This window comes from Leptonychotes weddellii, chromosome 8 (assembly GCF_054177405.1).
Source record: "Leptonychotes weddellii isolate Sample4059 chromosome 8, ASM5417740v2, whole genome shotgun sequence".
Taxonomy (NCBI): domain Eukaryota; kingdom Metazoa; phylum Chordata; class Mammalia; order Carnivora; family Phocidae; genus Leptonychotes; species Leptonychotes weddellii.
This window is the reverse complement of record NC_138376.1, coordinates 24890988-24910132: the sequence shown is the minus strand read 5'-3', so window position 1 is coordinate 24910132 and position 19145 is coordinate 24890988. Positions and strand designations below refer to the sequence as shown.

At 57.3% G+C, this 19145-nt stretch overlaps 1 protein-coding gene across 3 annotated transcripts in view; it reads left to right on the top strand.

Annotated features, from left to right (window-relative positions):
* The window catches only part of GRM4 (glutamate metabotropic receptor 4), a 117966-nt gene that overhangs the window by 45599 nt on the left and 53222 nt on the right, over window positions 1-19145 (top strand). For all 3 annotated transcript variants that reach the window (XM_081828017.1, XM_081828015.1, XM_081828016.1), the window contains exon 3: window positions 7667-7883. In XM_081828017.1, the coding sequence (XP_081684143.1) occupies window positions 7667-7883 (217 nt within the window). The remainder of the gene's footprint in view (window positions 1-7666; window positions 7884-19145) is intronic.

Below are 19145 nucleotides of genomic sequence, written 5' to 3'. Positions count from 1 at the left end.
GCAAGTGCTGTGGAAACTGTTTTCGGGCAGGCAAATGAATGAACAAATGAACGAATCAACGGGGTTTCTGAGGAGTGCGGGTGGGCCGGGAGAGTGTGGGAGGCGAAGGCTGGTGGCCTCGAGAGCAGCCGGGTGGAGGGACCACAGGGGCCTGGTGGGCAAATTTTGCTGTCTTTTAAGATAGCGTTTGGCTCCTGGGAAAATCTGATGCCCACTTCTTAGTCGCGGTGAGGAGATGTTGCAGGCCACAGTGTGAGAGGAGGGGGGTCTCCAGGCCTGGGGGGTGGCAGAGCCCAGGGGGTGAGTGCCCCGGGCACTGAGGTGGAGACAGAGATGAGATGGTGGGCGCAGCACCCAGCTGGGGCCGAGTGGCTGACTGGTGGTGCTGGGACACAGGCCAGCCCAGGGCCCAGCCGGGGTGCATGGCCACGCCCCCGAGTGACTGGACACCTGGGGCTGGGAGTTGGTGGCCAGTCTGTGTCAGCAGAATAGGATAATGAGATCCGATTAATGAGGGCGTCCTGGAGTGAGCGGTGCAGGCCAGCCTGACCCGAATTCCCAGAGGATCTGTGGGGAAGTGGCCAGTGGGCCCCAAGTGACCTACTGAGTGTGGGGAAAGGCCCCCGACTCGGGGGCCGAGAGGAAGCCCTGGGACAGGCGTATCAGCGTCTATCCAAGTCCTTCCAAAGACTGCCCAGATGCCAGCTCAGCCCCGTGCCCAGGGTGCCCTCTCCACCGCCCCCACTTCCCAGGCTTCGGAAGTTCATTTCTCTGTTCTTTAGGGGGGCATCTCCATGCGGTATGGGTGTATGAGGCCTTGTGGCTGTCCTATGCAGTAGGGTTACTCTTTTTTTCTGCTCTTAAACCCTGGGGTCCTTGTCCGAGATGGGCCCAGTCAGGGCCGAGGGCGGGGGGCCATCCCTAGCCCCTCCATGTGCTGGGTCCACAGCCCCCCTACTCCTCTTATGTCTCCCTGCACCCTTCAGGCGTATCCCTGGTCTCTCACTGTGAAGGCCCTGCCCAGCTGTGCACCTCTTCAGCCTGTCCAAGCCCTCAGCCTGCACTGCCAGGCTTTTCTCTCCTTACAGCTCCCCCGCGAGGCCCCCAGTGAATCTCTTGTTGTCCCAAACCTGGCATGTCAGCCTGGAGGTGTGTCTGAACCACCTTTTCCAGCCCCCACCAGGCTAGTTCTCAGCACCTGGCTGAGAGGAGGTGCTTGGTACCCCCACAAGAGTGGGTGAAGTGCCTACTGTGGGCCCAGCTCTGATGGAGACACAGTCCTCCTCCTCCCCTGCCCTCCCAAGGCCCCGTAGAGGGAGGAAGGGTGGCTGGCAACACCCCCAGAGGAGGTGTTACAGCAGAAGCCCCTTGGGAGACGGTGCGTGGCTCAGGCGGGTGAGGGGGCTGGGGGCGGGGGACCGTGTCCCTCAGCCCTGTCCGTGCAGGCCCAGGCCTTTGCAAGCTGGCCTTCTCTCCTCTCACTAGCTCTCTGAACTCCAGTTCCTGCTCGTGCAGCTTTCATGTACCTAAAAGCCTGGCTGCCTTTCATCTGGGAGGAAAATAATGGATGCTGAGAGCCGGGCAGTTGAGGCCTCGAGCAGCCGGGATCAGAAGGGCAAAGAGCAGGAAGCCAACCGAGGGTCTGCCTGGCCTACTGCAGGGCCTCCCCACTTCCCTGGTGAGAGAGGGGCCGCAGTTAGCCAGCTGGGGGTCCCGAGGTCTGCGTGGGCCCTGGCCGGGGCTGGCTGCCGGAGGTGGCAGCAGGGTCCAGCTTCAATCTGTGGCTGCCCGGCCTGGCTTGTGGGTGGAGCAGAAGGGACAGAGTCAGCTGGGAGGGTGGGCAGGGCCCGAGGCCAGGATTCCGGAATGGCAGAGCAGCTCAGTCTCTGCCTTGTTTCTGGTATCTCCTGGCTGTGATACTCAGAGGGTACTTTCATCTCTCTGAGCCTCCGTTTTCTCATCTGCAAAATGGGCACAATGGTCCTAGCCTCGCCTCCCTCTCTCCTGCTAATAGCTAGCATTTGCTGAGGGCCCCCCTGTTTGGAGCACTTGGCATGTATGTGCAAGTGCAGTCTTCTGTCTTGTCACTGTGGCTTCTTTATAGGGGAGGAAATTGAAGCCCAGAGAGGCTGCTCGCTTGCCTGAGGTCACAAAGCTGGATGACAAGGCTGGGTCACCACACAGCCCCAGGCAGGCTGGCTGCAGGGTGTGCTGGAAGCTTCCGTGCTGTGCAAAGCATTAGGGAAGAGACAGGAAGGGGAGGTGCTTTTAAACATTAAAGCACACAGGAAGAGGGTTGGTGTTATTGTGGGGTGGCCTTGGGGTGGCCATGGTGATGGTCATGGACACCCAGCTGCTTGGCTCGGGGTGCTGCAGGCCTCGTGGAGGTCAAGGTAGAGGTTTGATCCCTGGCTGTTGTAAACAGCCTTGAATGAAGTATCGGCTTTCAGGGAACTGTGCCCCGGGTGGCTCTGGGGCGCAGGGCACGTTTCCTACCTGTCAGCTCGCTTCTCCTCTGCTGGGTGGTGTGGGACATGGAGCAGCCACTCTCAGGGAGTCCCTCGATTCTGCTAGTCTGGGAGCCAGTGAGTCAGAGCCTGAGCCGTGGGCATCCTGGGGCCCACCAGGGTTGCCGTACCTAGTGGGGATGTGGGGCTGCTGGCCAGGCCTGGGACAGCCTGAGAACAGATTCAGGCTCTAAACACACACGTGTGCGCCTGGACACACAGGCATGTAACATAGTTACACATGCACATGCATGTGCACACTCACACACGCACACGTATGTGCAGGGGCCTTTGCATTGGCTGTTCCCTCTGCCTGAAATGCTCTCCCTCAAATACCCACATGGCTCCCTCCTTCACCATCTTGAAGTCTTGACTCAGATGTCGCCTGGTCAGAGAGACTTCCCCCGGCCCCTCTAACAGTCCCCTGCTCTGTTCTTCCTTTTTCTCCTGGGCCCTTATTTCCATCTAACAGCTTAGGATCACCTTTGCACGGCCTACCTCTGTGTCGATTGGGAGCCCCACGAGGACAGAGTGTCCACCTGTCTGTCGCCAGCACTCAGAACTATGCCTGGCAGGCTGTCAGACTCAGTGACTATCGGTAGGAGGAGTAAATGAATGAATGTGCTGGGTGCTCACGTGCTTAGGGCACATGCTCCAGCACGTGCACACACACGCGCACGCACGCGCACACACGCGCACACACACACAGATGCACTTGGCATTCATCTTCATTGCTGCTCAAGCCCGGAAGCAGCTTTTGTCTTTCCCCACGTGGCATGGATCTCCTTGTCACTCGAGAAGCCTGAGAGAGAGAGAGAGGGAGAGCGCGATTGCGCGCGCGCGCACACGGGGTTGGGGGGTGAGTGCGCATGGAGTGGGGAGAGATTTCTTCACTTCCTCCCTGCCTCCCATCTCAGTCACTCATCCCTTGGGTGGGAAGTTCTGCTGGGTGCCAGCTCCAGCCACAGTGGGTCACTCTGGGGTGCCCCACCTGGCCCTTCCGGGGATGCAGTGGGTGTTGGGAGTAGTCTACTTTTCTTTGTGTGTCCACAGAATGGCCTTGCCCAGCATGATGGGGGCACCTTAGGATGCCTGCTGAGTTGACAAGTGGGCCAGGCATCCTCACACCAGGAGCACATGTCTGGTGCCCCTGCAGCAACCCCACTTGGTGCTGTGGGAGGTCTGAGCAGGCTCTCTGGAGCTCAGGGAGGGCTGCCTGGAGGAGGTGACACGGGCTCTGTGGGCAGAGGAAGCCAGGCAGATGGGACCGAGAGTAGGCCAGCTGAGGTCGGTCAGGGGCCCCTGGAATCTGGGTTCCGGCTGACGCTGTGCTGCCTTTGGCATGGGTGAGGCTGGAGGGAGGAGGCCTTGGAGGGCCTGCCGGGCCAGCATTCCAGAAGGAGGCGCCCCAGCCCTGGGAGCATAGCCGTAACTGGGCTGGGAGAGAGCTGGCAGAGGGGCTGGGAGGTGTGGGGATAGAGGGCTAAGGGAGGTGTAGCAGGAGGGATTATAGCTCACCTCAGAGCTAACTTTTCAAGTGTTTACTGCCTGCTAGCCATTCATAAAAATTCCCTCATGTGACCCTTGCAACCCTATGAGACAGGGATTGTAATTATTCCCATTTTGCAGCTGAGAAAACTGAGGTCTGGAGAGGTGAAGTAACTTTCTGGAGGCTTCCCAGCTAGTGGGTGGCTGAGCTGGGGTTTGAACCTGAGCAGTTGAGCTCCCCAATCTCAGCTCGAAACCACCCTGCTAGGAAGCTCGGAGGGCCTGGAGCTGAGGAGGAGCCTGCCAGGGCCGGGGGAGGTGGGGTTGGCAGGGGATGCTGGCTTATCCCCCTGACGCTACTCAGGAGGCTCTCTCCTCCTCTTTTTTTTTTTTTTTTTTAAAGATTTTATTTATTTATTTGAGACAGAGAGAATGAGAGGGAGGAGGGTCAGAGGGAGAAGCAGACTCCCTGCCGAGCAGGGAGCCCGATGCGGGACTCGATCCCGGGACTCCAGGATCATGACCTGAGCCGAAGGCAGTCGCTTAACCAACTGAGCCACCCAGGCGCCCGGCTCTCTCCTCCTCTTAACCACTTCAGGGCTGGGTCCCTTTTCCAGGGTCTGGGGAGTTGTTGGCAGAACAAAGGTCCTTCCTGTGCGCCTGAAATCTGAGGCCAGGGCACCCCTGCAGACTGACCCGCTTACCCGCTTACCCTGCGGGAACTCCATGCTTGGCCCTCCTACCCTTTGTGGGAATTGGGGTGTGCAGTGGGGCGGGGGCCTGGGTCCTAATATCTGGACATCCATCTGTCCATCTGCCATCCCAGCCCATGCTGAGTGCCTGAACTAGAGGAGAGGTGGGAGGTGGCTTGGAGGGAGGAATGAGGGGTGATGAGTGAGCAGTCTTCTGTGTGAGGGGCCCTGAGACCTCCCTGGGCTTCCTGCCCCTCTGCTGGATGCAGTCCCTTTTGACTCCAGTGCCGTGTTGGGAGAAAACATCAGAAGTAGGAGACAAGCTTCTTCTAATTAGGAAGAGAGTGGGTTCCCGGGCGTGTGATGAGCACTCCTTGCTGAGGACCAGGCACCGAGGGAAGCTGACAAACAAATCTGTCTTCTCTCGGGACCTGCTGGGAAGGCAGGTCCTGGCCCTGCCCTCTCCAACACCTGCTCTGGCTCCAGCTCCAAATCTGGGGCTCTTCTGTTCAGCGGCATGCCCCAAGGGTGCTGTTGATTTTGTTTTGTTTTATTGTTAAAAATGTGTTAAATCCGGACATTTCGGCTGCATGCAAAACAAATGGGGTGGTGAGCCCCCAAGTACATGGGACTCAGAGTTGTCTGCTCTTGGCCATCGTTCTTTCTTCTTCCATGTGCTCCCATTGTGATGCTTTTGAAGCGAACCCCAAACCTCATCATATCACCGCACCCCTCAGTGTTTCAGTACAGACCTCTAAGGCAGTAGGTCTCCACTGGGGATGGTTCTGCACCCCGGGGGGCCCTTGGCAATATCTGGAGACATTTTTGGTTGTTGTGACTGGGGGAGGGGTGTGCTACCGGCATCTAGTGGGTAGGGGATGGGGATGCTGCCGAACATCCTTCAGTGCAAAGAATAGCCCCCCAACAGAGAATCAGACCCCCAAAGTCTTAGTAGTGCTGAGGCTGAGAGACGTTGCTCTGAATGACAGACCCTTAAACACCAACCAACCCCTAAAACCATGATACCCCTTGGCTGACCCTAAAAATAATGACGCTCCTAAAATTAACCACCAACTGTCCAAACAGAGACCACGTTCTAGAGGGCACTGTGTTCATGCTCAGCGCTCTCCACGGCAGAGGGGACTGGCGAGTTTTCGGAGGCCATGGACACAGGTAGGAGAGGGGACGGATGCAGGTGCTCGGGAAGATTATACTGTGGTTTTCCAAGCAGGTGGTATGTTTGCATGATTCTGCATGTAAAACATGCAAAGGGTACCAAGGGAAGGCTCTCCCCTCAACCCTGTCCCCCAGCCACCCAGTTCCCTCTCCGGAGGCTGTTTTGTTTCAGAGTGGGGAGGGTCCATCCTGCCCCCTCCCATGATAGGCGGGGTGCTGCTCACGCATGGAGCTGGCCTTGCTGCTTTGCTCCTGCTGTGGGTCTTGGAGAGCTGTCCGAGCCTCGCATGGAAAGCTCCCAGGATCTTTTTCACGGCTGAGTAGTATTCCTTGTGGGGCTGTGGGTTTTTTTGTTTGTTTGTTTGTTTTACCAGATTATTTCCAAAGGTTTGCTCTTACAAACAGTGCCATGGGGGTTATATGCCATCTTAGAAAGACCACAAGAGCTACAATGAGAGGGCTTGGGGTTACCCTTAGTTGCTCAGCGAATCTGGACAAGCCATCATCTGTTTTCCCCACCCCATCTTTCCCTTTCTCCTGAGTGAGTTCAGTGAGGGGAGACAATGAGGGGCCTGCTGGGGCCCACCTGGGGGGCATCACGGGGGGCCGAGCTGGGCCATGTCCTTGTCCTCATGGGCGTCCTCCATGGAAGGTGGACCCTTGCTGTCCCTGGGGATGGGGACACCCTAGGCATAGGCCAGGTGGGCAACCACTTGTCCATGGGGCACCCCAAATCCTCTTGTCCTCTGGAACATTTCCCACCCTCAGTGGCCAGACTGGCCAGGAGGTTTTTGTCCTTGGGTTGGATGTCAGCCATAGGAAGAAGGGCAGCTTAAGGGCTCTGCATCTCACCTTTGCATGGAGAGGGCCCAGGTGAGGTCTGTGGGGGCACAAAAGTGCTCTGTGGCTGGGAGCACCAGGGCTGGGGGCAGGGTGCTGAGATCTGCCATGGAGGCCTGTCTGGACCCTGTGTCCCAGGCTGTGGAGAAAGGGACTTCCTGGGGACCTCACCCACTCTGTCTTCCTGTGATTCCATCCTCTGGGTGGCCAGGGATGTGGGATAATGGTGGGGACCCAGGTTCTGTCTCCTCTGAGCTGGGCAGGACGAAGGAGCTGTGAGTTCGGCGTCTGCTGGGTGCTGACATGAGGGGCTGCCTGGGGGAGGGTGATGGGCCAAATGACCTCTCAGGGCCCCTCTTGACACCCTCATCCCCACCCCATCCACAGTCTAAACTGTGTCATCTACCTAGGGATTTTCCCCTGCTGGGATCTTCCAGCCCTTTTGTAAATGGAGGCACCCAGAGGCTCCAGTGTGTGTTTATGTGTGTAATCCTGTATGATTCCCCGGTGTGTGTGTGTGTGTGTGTGTGTGTTTGGGGGACCACCAGACACAGGACCCAGGTGATGCTGGTTGGGATACTTCTGGAGGAGGAGGGCTTGATGCTGATGCGCCAGTCACTTCTCACCCTGATGTCAGTCTCACTCCCACTGGGGATGGGGAGGACATGGGGAAGCCTGGCGGTGGGGGCAGCTGAGAGGAGGTGGGAAGCATTGGGACTCTGGGCTGGAGCCAGGGGAGGGCTACCCAACCAGGTGCTCACACTTCTGGGCCTTAGTTTCCTCCTGTGTCAAGCGGGCTAGGACCCACCTAGCTCACATCACAGGGTCTCCCTCAGGACAAGAAGGGCTGGGGCAGTCCCGAGGCTATGGGGATGGGAAGGAGACTGTTGTGGAGTGGTGTGGTGCTGGCTGGGCACGGTGGGGATGCCAGCCACCCCCATCAGCGGCCCCTCTCGCCCCCAGATCCCCCAGATCAGCTACGCCTCAACAGCCCCCGACCTGAGTGACAACAGCCGCTACGACTTCTTCTCCCGCGTGGTGCCCTCAGACACGTACCAGGCCCAGGCCATGGTAGACATCGTCCGCGCCCTCAAGTGGAACTACGTGTCCACACTGGCCTCGGAGGGCAGCTACGGCGAGAGCGGCGTGGAGGCCTTCATCCAGAAGTCCCGGGAGGATGGTGAGTCATGCTCGGGAACAGGGGGATGTCGCTGCCTGAGAGGCTCTCTGGGTCCTGCCGTGGGCTCTGCCTGCCCTGGGCCATTCCCCTCGTGGACCTCCGTCTGTCCCCTGGGCCCTGGGGAGCTGTCCGTGGCCTTGCTGGCCGGCTAGGTAGCCCCCAGGACTAGGGGGTGGATGGGAATGACTTTTGCCGACCAGGCCAGGCAGACGGAGGGACTGTTGATATTTCTGGCATGGGATCCAGTGGAACAGTGCTGTTCTCAGGCAGAGGGAGAAGGGATGGGGTGGAGGTGGTTTTGTTTAGTGAGGGTCTCAGAGACCCGGGAGATGGGGCTCAGCCAGCAGGTCCTGGGAGCCAGGGTTGTGTGAGGCATTGGCTGTGTGGTGGGAGGGAGAGACCGGGGCGGGCAGCGCCATGCTGGTTCCTTGTGGCTTCAGGGAAGTAGGTGCCTGTGGGTGGGATGTGAGGAGCTGGGAAAGAGATGTGCTCTCTTGGAGGTCTCCCCCACCCCCCATCAACCCCTTACCACAAGCCACCTTTCCCCCCATTAAGCTCCCCGCCTTCCCTTAATTGTCCTCAGAAACTCCAGGGATAAAGTTTTAGATATCCACAAGCAATAAGAGGCTGGCACAGCAAGGGTTAACACTCCAGGCAGCCTGAAGCCTGGCCCGCTCAGAGGGTCAGTTCTGATGGCCATGCTGAGGAGGGCAGCCTGCACACGGGGCCGTGGCGGTGGGTGGCCAGCCCAGCAGTCAGTCCCCTGGGTCGGGAGCTCCACCTGGGTCTGGGTGAGCCTTGCCAAGCAGGCCAGTTCATTGAGGGTGGGGTGTTGGGGGGAAGCAGACAGGCTCCTCCCCTCCTGACAGACCCAGCTCCTGGCAGAGGGGCCCCTGGCCTCTCCCAAGGCTCTATCTCTAAATAGCTCACTGTGGTGCCCTCGACCTTGGAGGATGGCATCTGTATATTTATACGCGCATAACCCTGGGACTCTAATTGCTTTTCCTGGGGAACCACAGAGTATCCAGAGGCTGGCGTTGGTAACACCCTGTGGGCATCATCCTGCTCTAAGTCTCAGATAAGCCCCTTTAATTGTACAGCCAGAGCAGCTCGGGAGCCTGCAGCCTGGTAGACAGGACAGAAGTGGGGCGGCCCTGACTGATGGCCGGGCTCCAGGCCACTCGCCACGCCGGCGGCTGGCCAGGCAGAGGGGAGCATGGGCCGGATGGGCCCCCACTCCCACCTCCAGGCAGGTGGGCTGCAGCTCCCTGGGGCCCCCTGGTGGTGCCACAGCCCCCTCCCTCTGGCTGCCCACATGTCCTTTACTGCTTTGCTCCAACACGACACCGGCCCCTCTCTCGGGGCTGGCCCCACCCACCGCACTCTGCCGGGTTCCTGTCCTCAATGGCTGGCATCCTTTCCCAAACGAGCCCACCGCCCTCTGTTTCAGGTGCAGTCTCTACAGGATTTGGGGACAAAGGTGCTAGAAGGAGGGACAGAAAGCCTAGAATTTTAGTGTTCCGTGGTATTCAGTCCCGGGCACGAGGGACCTAGAAGCCACTCCTGGTACTCACGTAGCTCTCCCTATGTGCCTCACAGCTGCTGAGCACACGTTTGACACCTGTTGTCCCCGGTAATCCTCCCTACCCAGTGAGGTAGACACGCCCATTGTAGAGGGGAGGAAGCTGAGGCATAGAGAGGCCTAATAATAACCAGCCCCAGGTCATACAGGTAAACGGGTAGAGAAGGGATTTGAAGCCAGGCGGTCTGGCTCCAGGGCTAGAGGTCATAACTGCTTTTGTAGTCATCACTCCATCTTCTGCCCCTGTTTCCCACAGATGGGGGCATGACAGACAGACACACACACACACACACACACACAGCCTGGAGGGACACTTGCTGACATCTTAAGGGTGCGAGAGGCATGGGATTGGGGTGAGGTCTAGGTATTGCATTTTTTAAAAAAAGATTTTATTTATTTATTTGTCAGAGAGAGAGCATAAGCAGGGGGAACAGCAGGCAGAGGGCGAGGGAGAAGCAGACTCCCCACTGAGCAAGGAGCCTGACACGGGGCTTGATCCCCGGACCCTGGGATCCTGACCTGATCCGAAGGCAGACGCTTCACCGACTGAGCCACCCAGGCGTCCCTAGGTATTGCATTTTGGCTGAAACTTGGACTATTGTTTGAATTTTCCACAAGCATCTAATCAGGCATTTGGTGGTCAGAGAATATATAGTCTACTCAAGACTTTTACAGAGGAATTCTAGAAAAAGAAGAGAACTAGCTGTGCTGCCAGGGCCTGTGGCTCAGGGGCACTCCTGGCCTGGCGCAGGTGTCCCTCACAGCGCCCCCTGCACCCCATCCCATCACCGAAGGCCTGACCTCCCACGTCCTTAGACCCTCCTCCTGTCTCCGGTTGCAGCCCGGGGGCCCTGGCTGGGCCCGCTCTCGTGTATGGGCCTTTAGGCCTCCCCACCCCACCTGCTAAATGAAATTTGATTTGCAGGAACGTCTTTGGGTGGGTGAAAAGAAAAGGAGAGAGAAAGCCGCGCTCCAGCTGGCCAAATTGAAATCAGAATTGAGCGGCCTGTAGAAAGAGGCCGCTGTACCTTGTAGCCTAATCCCTGTGAAAGATTAAAGATGTCTTTGGCCGTATATGGTATTGATTCGTCCTCTGAAGTATAAATCATCTGTGAGTTGCTCAGAGGAGTGCCAGGCAGCGGAGTAGAGGGGAGGGCGTGCTTGCCAGGCAGAGGATGCACATCAGAGCTGAGGGGAGAGCTTGGCCAGCGAGTCCTGGGTGCCTGCTGTGTGGGCTTGGGGTCCTGCAGGGGAGCACCATTGCATCCATTTTATAGATGAAGAAACTGAGGCCCAAAGGAGTAGGTCATTTCCCCAAGGCCATATAAGCAGGATGTGGAGGACCAGGGACCGGAACCCAGCTCTGTCCTCTGGGTGGGGAGCTCTTGTGTAGCACTCAGCATGGGTTGGGCCATTGGCACGGGGCTTAAAGAAAGCCCTGGCCAGCGTTTTCCAGCCCCCATCAGCGCCGTGCTCTCCCACCCCAATCATTCAGTCATGTGGCTCATGCCCCAGGCCATCCTGTGGCCCTTGGTTGAGCCCTGCCCTGTACCAGGCAGCCTCCCTGCACTATCACGAATCCTGGTGACAACGTTGTGGGTCCGGTGTTTCTGTTCCCATTTTACAGAGGGGGGACTGAGGCTCCAAGGGGTGAGGTGGCTTGCCCAAGCTCACACAGCGAGGTATTGGAGCAGGACTTGGAGCCAGGCTGTCTGTCTCCCCGCCGCCCGAATCACCGAGGTGGCAGCGTGTGGTTAATGGACAGCTTCTGGAAGACAGATCTGGGCTCTGGCTTGGCTGCCTCTTGGCTGTGAGAGCCCGGGACAGTCACTCAGCTGCTCGGTTTTGGTTTTCTCACCTGTGAAATGGGGATAAACCTGGTCGCTGCCAGAACGGAATGTGCTTCTGGCCCACGGATGTGGGAGCTCAGAAACACACATCAGAGGGCTCTTATCTGGGGTCCCGCTGCCTGGGCTGCAGCCCTCCCTGTCGCCTGGCCACTCCTAGGGAGGCCCAGGGAGAGCTGGAGGGCCCGCGGGGACCAGGCTGGGCACTAACAGTAGCTGTAGGTCATGTTCAGGCATGAGGCTAGGACAGGACAGCTGGGCTGGTGGTGCCCGGGCAGCGAGGTGAGCTCCAAAGGCAGCTAGGGCGGGACACGCGTCGGGGTGAGGGCTGCATGTATGTGACTTTCTGGACATGTGACTGGGGGGCCTGCCTCGGTAGGGGTGTCCATGGACAGGCCTTTGTGTGTGTGCATGCTCGCGTGAGGCATCTGGTGCATTTCCCCATCTTTGAACACCAGGACTCCCTCCTCCTGGCCAGGCTGCTGAGTAAAACCTGGGATTAGGCATGCCGAGCAGGCCCCGCCTGGGCTCTGGAGACAATGGGAGTTGGTCACCCTGGGAGGGAGAGACAGCCTGAGGGGGTGGTACCAACGTGGCCCTGTCCTCAGTGCCTCCCTCCACCATCCTGGGCCCCCTCAGGGTTGGGGTCTGGGGTATAAACTTTTATACCCCCACAGCATTTCTCTGCCCATGGGGCCCCATGTGAGCCTCAGTTTACTTCCCGTAGTACTCCATTTCACGGATGAGGAAAACAAAGGCTCAGGGAAGTTAAGGGGCCTGCTCAAGGTCAAACAGAAGTGCTGAGTAGCAGCCCAGGCCCCCTGTGTGGGTGATGGGAGAATGGATGATATTAGTAGGTAATATTGATGGAGTCCTTCTATGGACCAACTCTTGTTTTATGTACTTCATGCATGTTAACTCATTTAGCCCTCAAGACAACCCCATTATATGGATGGCAAAACTGAGGATCAGAGAGGTTAAGCAACTCCCCTGAGGTCACACAGCTCGAAAATAGCAGGAGTGGAATTTGAATCCAGCAGGTGGTTCCCCCACCTCTGGTGCATGTGGCAGGAAAGACACAGGCCAGCTCCCGACAGGGGCTTCTCCATGGGGTCGCCTGGGGGCTTTGGTTCTGGTCCTCTCTGGTGAGCGATTCCAGCACCCTGGGCACATCCAGGCCTGTGCTCCTAGGGTGGGAACAAGATGGCCGCTCTGGGTGGTGACAGGGCAGGAAGGGGCGGAGGTGGATGGGTCAGCCTGCTCCTTGGAGGACATCCTGTCCCTTGCTCAGTGAGAAGTTCCAAAGCCTCATCTCCCCGCTGTGTCCCTGTGTCCCCTATTGGTATTCCGGAGACACTGGTGAGTCAAGCTGTTGCTGGTCTGACCTCCAGCTCCAGCTCCCAGGGCTGAGCGTCAGACTTGCATTTAGATGGCTCGGGTCAGCGCAGCAGCACGGATGGAGACTGGCAGGGCCGGCAGCCGAGGCTCAAGGCTGGGGCGCCTCCTCATCCCACTGCTTATGTGACATCTCTGGACTCATCTTCTCTTGCTGTAAAAGGAACGCTCTCCTCCTGGAGGCTCCAAGGGGATGGGGGAAGAGCTTGGCCAGCTGGAAAGATTTGTGGTACCGGGGTTGGGGGTGCTGGCTCTGCTTATGTATCTGGGAAACCAGAGAGGAGAGGTTTGTCCCAGGGTGCCCCCAGGATCCAAGACCCCCTAATGGTGGACAGAATGCCTGCTTCCCTTCCCGCTGCCCCTGGCCTTTTCTCCTTCTTCTCCCCTCCATCTCTCTGCTGCAGCCACACCTGCCTCCTCACTGCTCCTCTAGCACTCTGGGCATCAGCCCCCCTCAGGGCCTTTGCACTGGCTGGCCCCTGTGCCTGGAACTGTCTTTCCTTGAATATCCACTTGGCCCACATCCTCCGTATATTCAGGTGTCTTCCCAGCTGTCCCCTCTTCAGAAAGGCCTTTCTGACCACAGTATCTAAGATAGCCCCTCCCCTGGCCGGTTACTCTCCTTTCCCTGTTCCTGGCTCTCTTTTTCTTATAGCACTTAACAAGTGAATTTATATTTGTTTATGGTCCACAAGGGCAGAGGTTTTTTGTCCATTTTGCTCTCAGCTGCATCCCTAGGTCAGTCCCTGGCACATAGTACTGCCTAGTAAATGTCTAGGGAATGGGTGACCATAAAGCCCAGCCCCCAGCTACTTACTTCTTTAGCTCTTCTCCCAGGGGCCTGAGGTTGTTCTCCCAGCCTGCAGAAGGGCAGACGGAGGCCGACAGAGCAGAGGCACCTGGGGTTGGGTCGGGTGGCCCCGGGGCCCAGCTTCCTCCCCCAGTGAGCTCCCTGGCTGGCCCCGGCCCTCTCCTGACTCCCCGAGGACACAATCCTTTCCTGGAGGCAGAAGAAGGGATATGAGAGCTCAGGGCCGCTCTGTAGCTGCATCAGGCTGAGATGTGGGGCTCCACTTCTTCTCATTTCTTGCGACAGTGCCTGTCTTGGGATTCTTCATCCTGAGGAGCTGCCTGCCCCGGAGGGCAGGAAGGGGAAGATGCTCAGCCTTCCAGACCTGCTTGAGTTTCCCAGCTGGCTTAGGCTTCGCACCCCCCATGTAGGCAGCCCCGGTGTGAGGAGAGGAGTTAGGGGCCCCGCTGGCTCTCGGTGGGCACGGGAGGAGCGGTACACCACCAGACCTCACGCCCTGCCCTGTGTGCAGTAGGACTCAGTAGAGTTTGCCTGAATAAGTGAATGAAGGGATGTGATGATGCATCTGTTAAAGGAAGAGCTATACTGCAGGGCTGCATGGGACCTGGCCCAGCAAGACGGGCTTAGACAAGTGAAGAGGAGGGGAAGGGCATGCCAGCTGGGGTAACAGCATGAGCAAGAGGTAGGAGTGAGTCAGGCAGATGGGACCCCGCTGAGGGGCTTGGCCTGGTCCTAGTGGCCATGGGACAGGGACCAATGCAAGACAGAGCTGAGCAGAGTTTTTTCAAGCCAATGCTGTATTTTAATTTTTTTTGGCAGCTGGGGTCATGTCGGCTTACCCCAGGGAATGTATTAGCACACACCATTTCCACCTGCTGTGTCCCACTTGCTCAGGACCCTGGGGGGTCCTCTCTGCCCTTAAGGCTCAGGCCAAGGCCCTGCCTCCCTGCAGGCTTCCCTCATCTGCTCTCCCCCCATGCAGAGATGCTCACCTGGAGGGAGGATGATGGTCCCCAGGGCTCACCACCTGGGAAGCCTCAAGTACACCCACCACAGTGCCTACTGAACTTTCCCTGAGCCTCTTTCATATGGCTCTGCGCCCCCTGATGCTGGGGAAGGACAGGGCTCACTTGGCTCTGTGCTTCTCGCCCTCCCTTGCACACAGCGGGGCCTTAATAGATGTTGATAGAATGAACACGTGAGCCAACAGATGACCAGCCCTGTGTCCTTGGGTCTGTCACTGCCCTTCTGGGGCCTCCTTCTCTCCTCTGTAACAGGAGAGTCAGCTCATCTCCAGCGTCTAGCTCTGCCCCCCATAGGCTGTGTCCTCACAGTCCAGGGTGCCGGGCTCCAGGCATTTTTCTCCATCAACAAAGGCTCTCATAGAAGCGCTGGAAAAGAAGACATCCCTCAAGACCTAAAGGAATGGGTGTCAAATGGGGATGCTTCAGAGTTTGGTCTTTTGGTTCAGGGATGATTGGGACCAATTGCACAGGGACAGAGCCTGGAGCATGCAATCTTCTCACCCCCAATCAGATGAAATGTGGTTGACGTTAGCCAAGGGGCCGGGGGGCCAGAAGCAGGGAGGAGTCCTGCCACTGGCTTTAGCTTGGTGTGTATGAGCTTGCAGCATCTTCTCGGGGGGAGACCTCTGGACTCTCCCCCCAGGTGCTTCCTGAAGCCACAGCACAGGGACCGGGCAGCCAGGGCCCAGGATGCCCTGCCCACCGGCCATGCATTCTCCAAGGATGCTGAGCAGAAGTGGGCCCCACCTCGCAGCCAGTCGCCACCATTCTAGCTTAGCAACCAGGCTGCCCTGAACTTGAGACCCATCACGTCTTCCACTGCCTTGGTCTGCTGCCCGTCACTCTAACGTAGGTGGAAATTAAGTGGACCTGGCATGCGCACTCCCTGCCGGGCCACGAGGCCCGCCGTGCGCCAGCTGGGTCTCCTGGCTGGCGCTTGGAGATTGGCAAGGTGCTGGCATCAATGTGACTGCTTGGTGATTGCCAGGTCAATCTCCGTACTGCTGTGAAGACGAAGCCCGAACTTGCCTGGGCCGCCTTGGAGACTTGGCCTGTCCACTCTGATTTCTCTGCCACTCTGGCCTTTGGCAGGGTGCTGACACCTCTTGATTCTGTGAGTCCCCTGGGTTGGGTGTCATTGGGTCACTTTTCCTGCTCTCTGCAGTTCGTCTTTGTTGTGTTCACCCTGGCCTATCACAGCGGGGCCGTGATCCGTTCTGCGTTTGCCTCCAAGCTTGACGGGAGTGACAGGAGGAGGAAGATGTTAGCCGCCAAGGCCTTGTTGCTCTGAGTTTGCATGCCTGCCCTCTTGGACAGGAAGCAACATTTTCTCTCACCAGCCTCCTTTGTGGAACACATTTGAATATTTCTTTGGGGTTTAAAAAAACTTCCCTTTGTTGGTGGCAGCCCCGTTGTAGCTTTGACCTTCTGAACCCTGTCCCCTGGACGCTGCAGTAGGGCAGAGTGGTTGAGAGTCCAGATGCTGGCTCTGCCACCAGGAGCTGCACCACCGTGAGCGGTCCCTCAGGGTCTCTGGGCCTCAGTTTCCACCTGGTGAAAGGTGGATATCGATAGTACCCGCTTTTTAGGTTGCTGTGAGCATGAAGTGAGTGAATCGGCGTAAGGCCCTCAGCACACGAAACACCATGCTGCCAAAGGTGTCAGTTGTCGCCGTGACTAATCAGAATGGGGGCGCGGGGGCCCAGTCTAGTTCTGCCTCTGTCTCTGGGTGGCCACGTAACCCTGGGCCTGTCACTTTCCCTTGTGGAGTGTCAGCTTGATGACCAACGTGAAGGTGATGGGTTAGGGGACCTCGGAGCTGCCCCAGCGTGCAGCTCTGCATGCCTCACTCACCTCTCTTGGCTTTTTTTTTTTTTTTAAGATTTTATTTATTTATTTGAGAGAGAGAGAGTGAGTAAGCGAGTGAGAGAGAGCACAAGCCAGGGGAGGGGCAGAGAAGCAGACTCCCCCCTGAACAGGGAGCCCAATGTGGGGCTTGATCCCAGGACCCTGGGATCACGATCTGAGCTGAAGGCAGACGTTTAACCAACTGAGCCACCCAGGTGCCTCTCTCGGCTTTTCTATCTGTCCTCGACACATGGAAGTCCAGGTACCATAGGGTTGGCCTCCAGCTTCCAGTATGTCTCTTGTTGCTGGGCCCCAACCTGAGCCCACAGAGGAGCCCTGTGCACACTAACCTGATCCCTTCTGAGCTCTTCCCCTTTGTTAAAGAGCAAGCGGTGAAGGCCAGTGACCTTCCCTGCTCGGGTTTGGGACTTGACCTCCAGGGACCCTCTTCACCTGTTGGCTGACTGCTGGACTTCAGCCTGTTTTCCTGTCAGAGGTGGGGTCCCCAGTACCCCCCACTCTGAGCTCCTTGGAGATGTAGCTGAAGCAAGCCCCATACTGCTTTTTCCCTGCAGCTCTGGAAAGACCCTGTGAGCTCACCGTTTTCTTTCTTTGTCACCCTGAGACTTCCTACTTCAGGCCTGTATGGGGCTGTTGAGTGTCCTGGGTGTCTCAGACTCATCCTCTACTCCTATGTGACCTTAGGCAAGTCCCTTTCCCTTCCTGAGCCTCCTGTTCTTCATTGGTAAGACCAGGAAGGGGCTGGGTGCCTTCTTCAATGGGCTCACACAGGTGGACACACTGAGGGATGCTTGTAGCCATTTTTGCTTATTATTCCGTGTCCACCAGCCCTCTGCCCAGAGTCTTTGAGCCCCAACAGGCTCCAACTCCTGCATTGGCCCCTCAGCCAGCCTGGCCTGGCCTGGGTGAAGACCCCTGAATCTCTTTTTTTTTTTAAAGGTTTTATTTGTCAGAGAGAGAGAGAGTGCACAAGCAGGGGGAGCGGCAGGCAGAGGGAGAAGTAGGCTCCCTGCTGAGCAGGTAGCCCAATGCAGGACTGGATCCCAGGACCCCAGGATCATGACCTGAGCCGAAGGCAGATGCTTCACTGACTGAGCCACCCCAGTGCCTGTCTCCTTGTGTTTTAATATACATATTTCTTAGGGACATCTCATTAACCATCCTCACAGAAGCTGCCAGGCTCTGGCCCCAGTGTCAGCCCCTACACAGCCACTCTGAGAATTGTCCTTTTTTTTTTTTTTAAATAGAAGTGAGTGTGGCTCAGCATGCCCACAGGAGAGCCTGGGCCCCCACTGCTTGTCAGTGGCTGAGGTGGGGTTGGCACTTAGGTTTGTGTGACTCGGGAGCTTGAGAGAAGGAAGGTGGAGTCTTCCCTCAATGAAGTATTTGTTCCTGTCACCTGTCTTTCTCCAGGGAGACACTGATGGGTCAGCTGTGGGGAGGGACATAGGAGGACTGCCCCCAACAAAGGCCAGAGGTTCTGCTCAGGACCAGGGGAGAAGGAGGAGGTGGAGGGGCTCCTCTGATGGGGAGTGTGTGTGTGTGGGGGGGGTTGGGGGGGATGGATCAGGAGTCACCAAGTCATGGTGATTGTGTAGGAGTCTGTGAGAGATCCTGTCTAACAAGCCCCAGAGGTGGGGAGGGACATATCCCTTGGTGGTCACTCCTTCAATGCTGGTTTCCCTTATGTTCCTGGGGTTTTGGGGGACTCAGAAAGATGGAGTCCAGGCCTCTAAATCACATAGAGCCAGCTTTGTGGGATGTAGCTGGTGAGGAGAGGGGCATTTCTTCTCCTCTTCAGTCACTTCCTCTCTCACCTCTGTATGGTAATTCATTCATTTGCTGGATAAATATTTATTGAGCACCTACTGTGTACCAGGCATTGCACCAGGATACCGGGCATATGGCAGTGGACCAAACAGATGAAGATCCTTGGCCTTGTGAGCTCCCATTTGGGGAGAGGGCCAGAGGAGCTTACGCAAACAAGTAAATGCATCATTATATAATACAATTTCAGATAGGAGCTGATGGCATGTTATGGAGAAGAATAAAGCAGCATGGGCGCCTGGGTGGCTCAGTTGGTTGAGCGACTGCCTTCGGCTCAGGTCATGGTCCTGGAGTCCCGGGATCGAGTCCCGCATCGGGCTCCCTGCTCAGCGAGGAGCCTGCTTCTCCCTCTGACCCTCCCCCCTCTCATGTACTCTCTCTCATTCTCGCTCTCTCAAATAAATAAATAAATCTTTAAAAAAAAAAAAAAAAGAATAAAGCAGCGTAAGTGGGCAGAGAGGGCCAGGTAGGGGAGATTATCTCATATAAGGTGGTCAGGGAAGGCCTTTCTGAAGAGGTAGCATTTGAGCAGAGCCCCAAATGCAGTAAGAGAGTGAGGCTTGTGATCTCTGGGAAGAGTGCCCCAGGCAGAGACACCAGCAAGTGCAAAGGCCCTGATGTGGGAGCCTGCCTGGCATTTGGGGAATAACCAAGAGGCAGGAGCAGAGTGAGTGAGGTAGAGGGAAGTAGAAGAGGGGCAGATCACGTGGCCTTGTGGGCCACTGGGAGGATCTTAGCTTTTGTTCTGAATGAGATGGGAACTATTGGAGGATTGTGAGCAGGGGAGGAATGTTAACAGACTTGGGTTTAATAGGGGCTTTCCAGCTGTTGTGTGAGGGCAGGGGCTGAGGCAGGAATGCCAGTGAGGAGGCCACTCCTCCTCCACAGGTGAGAAACGTTGATGGT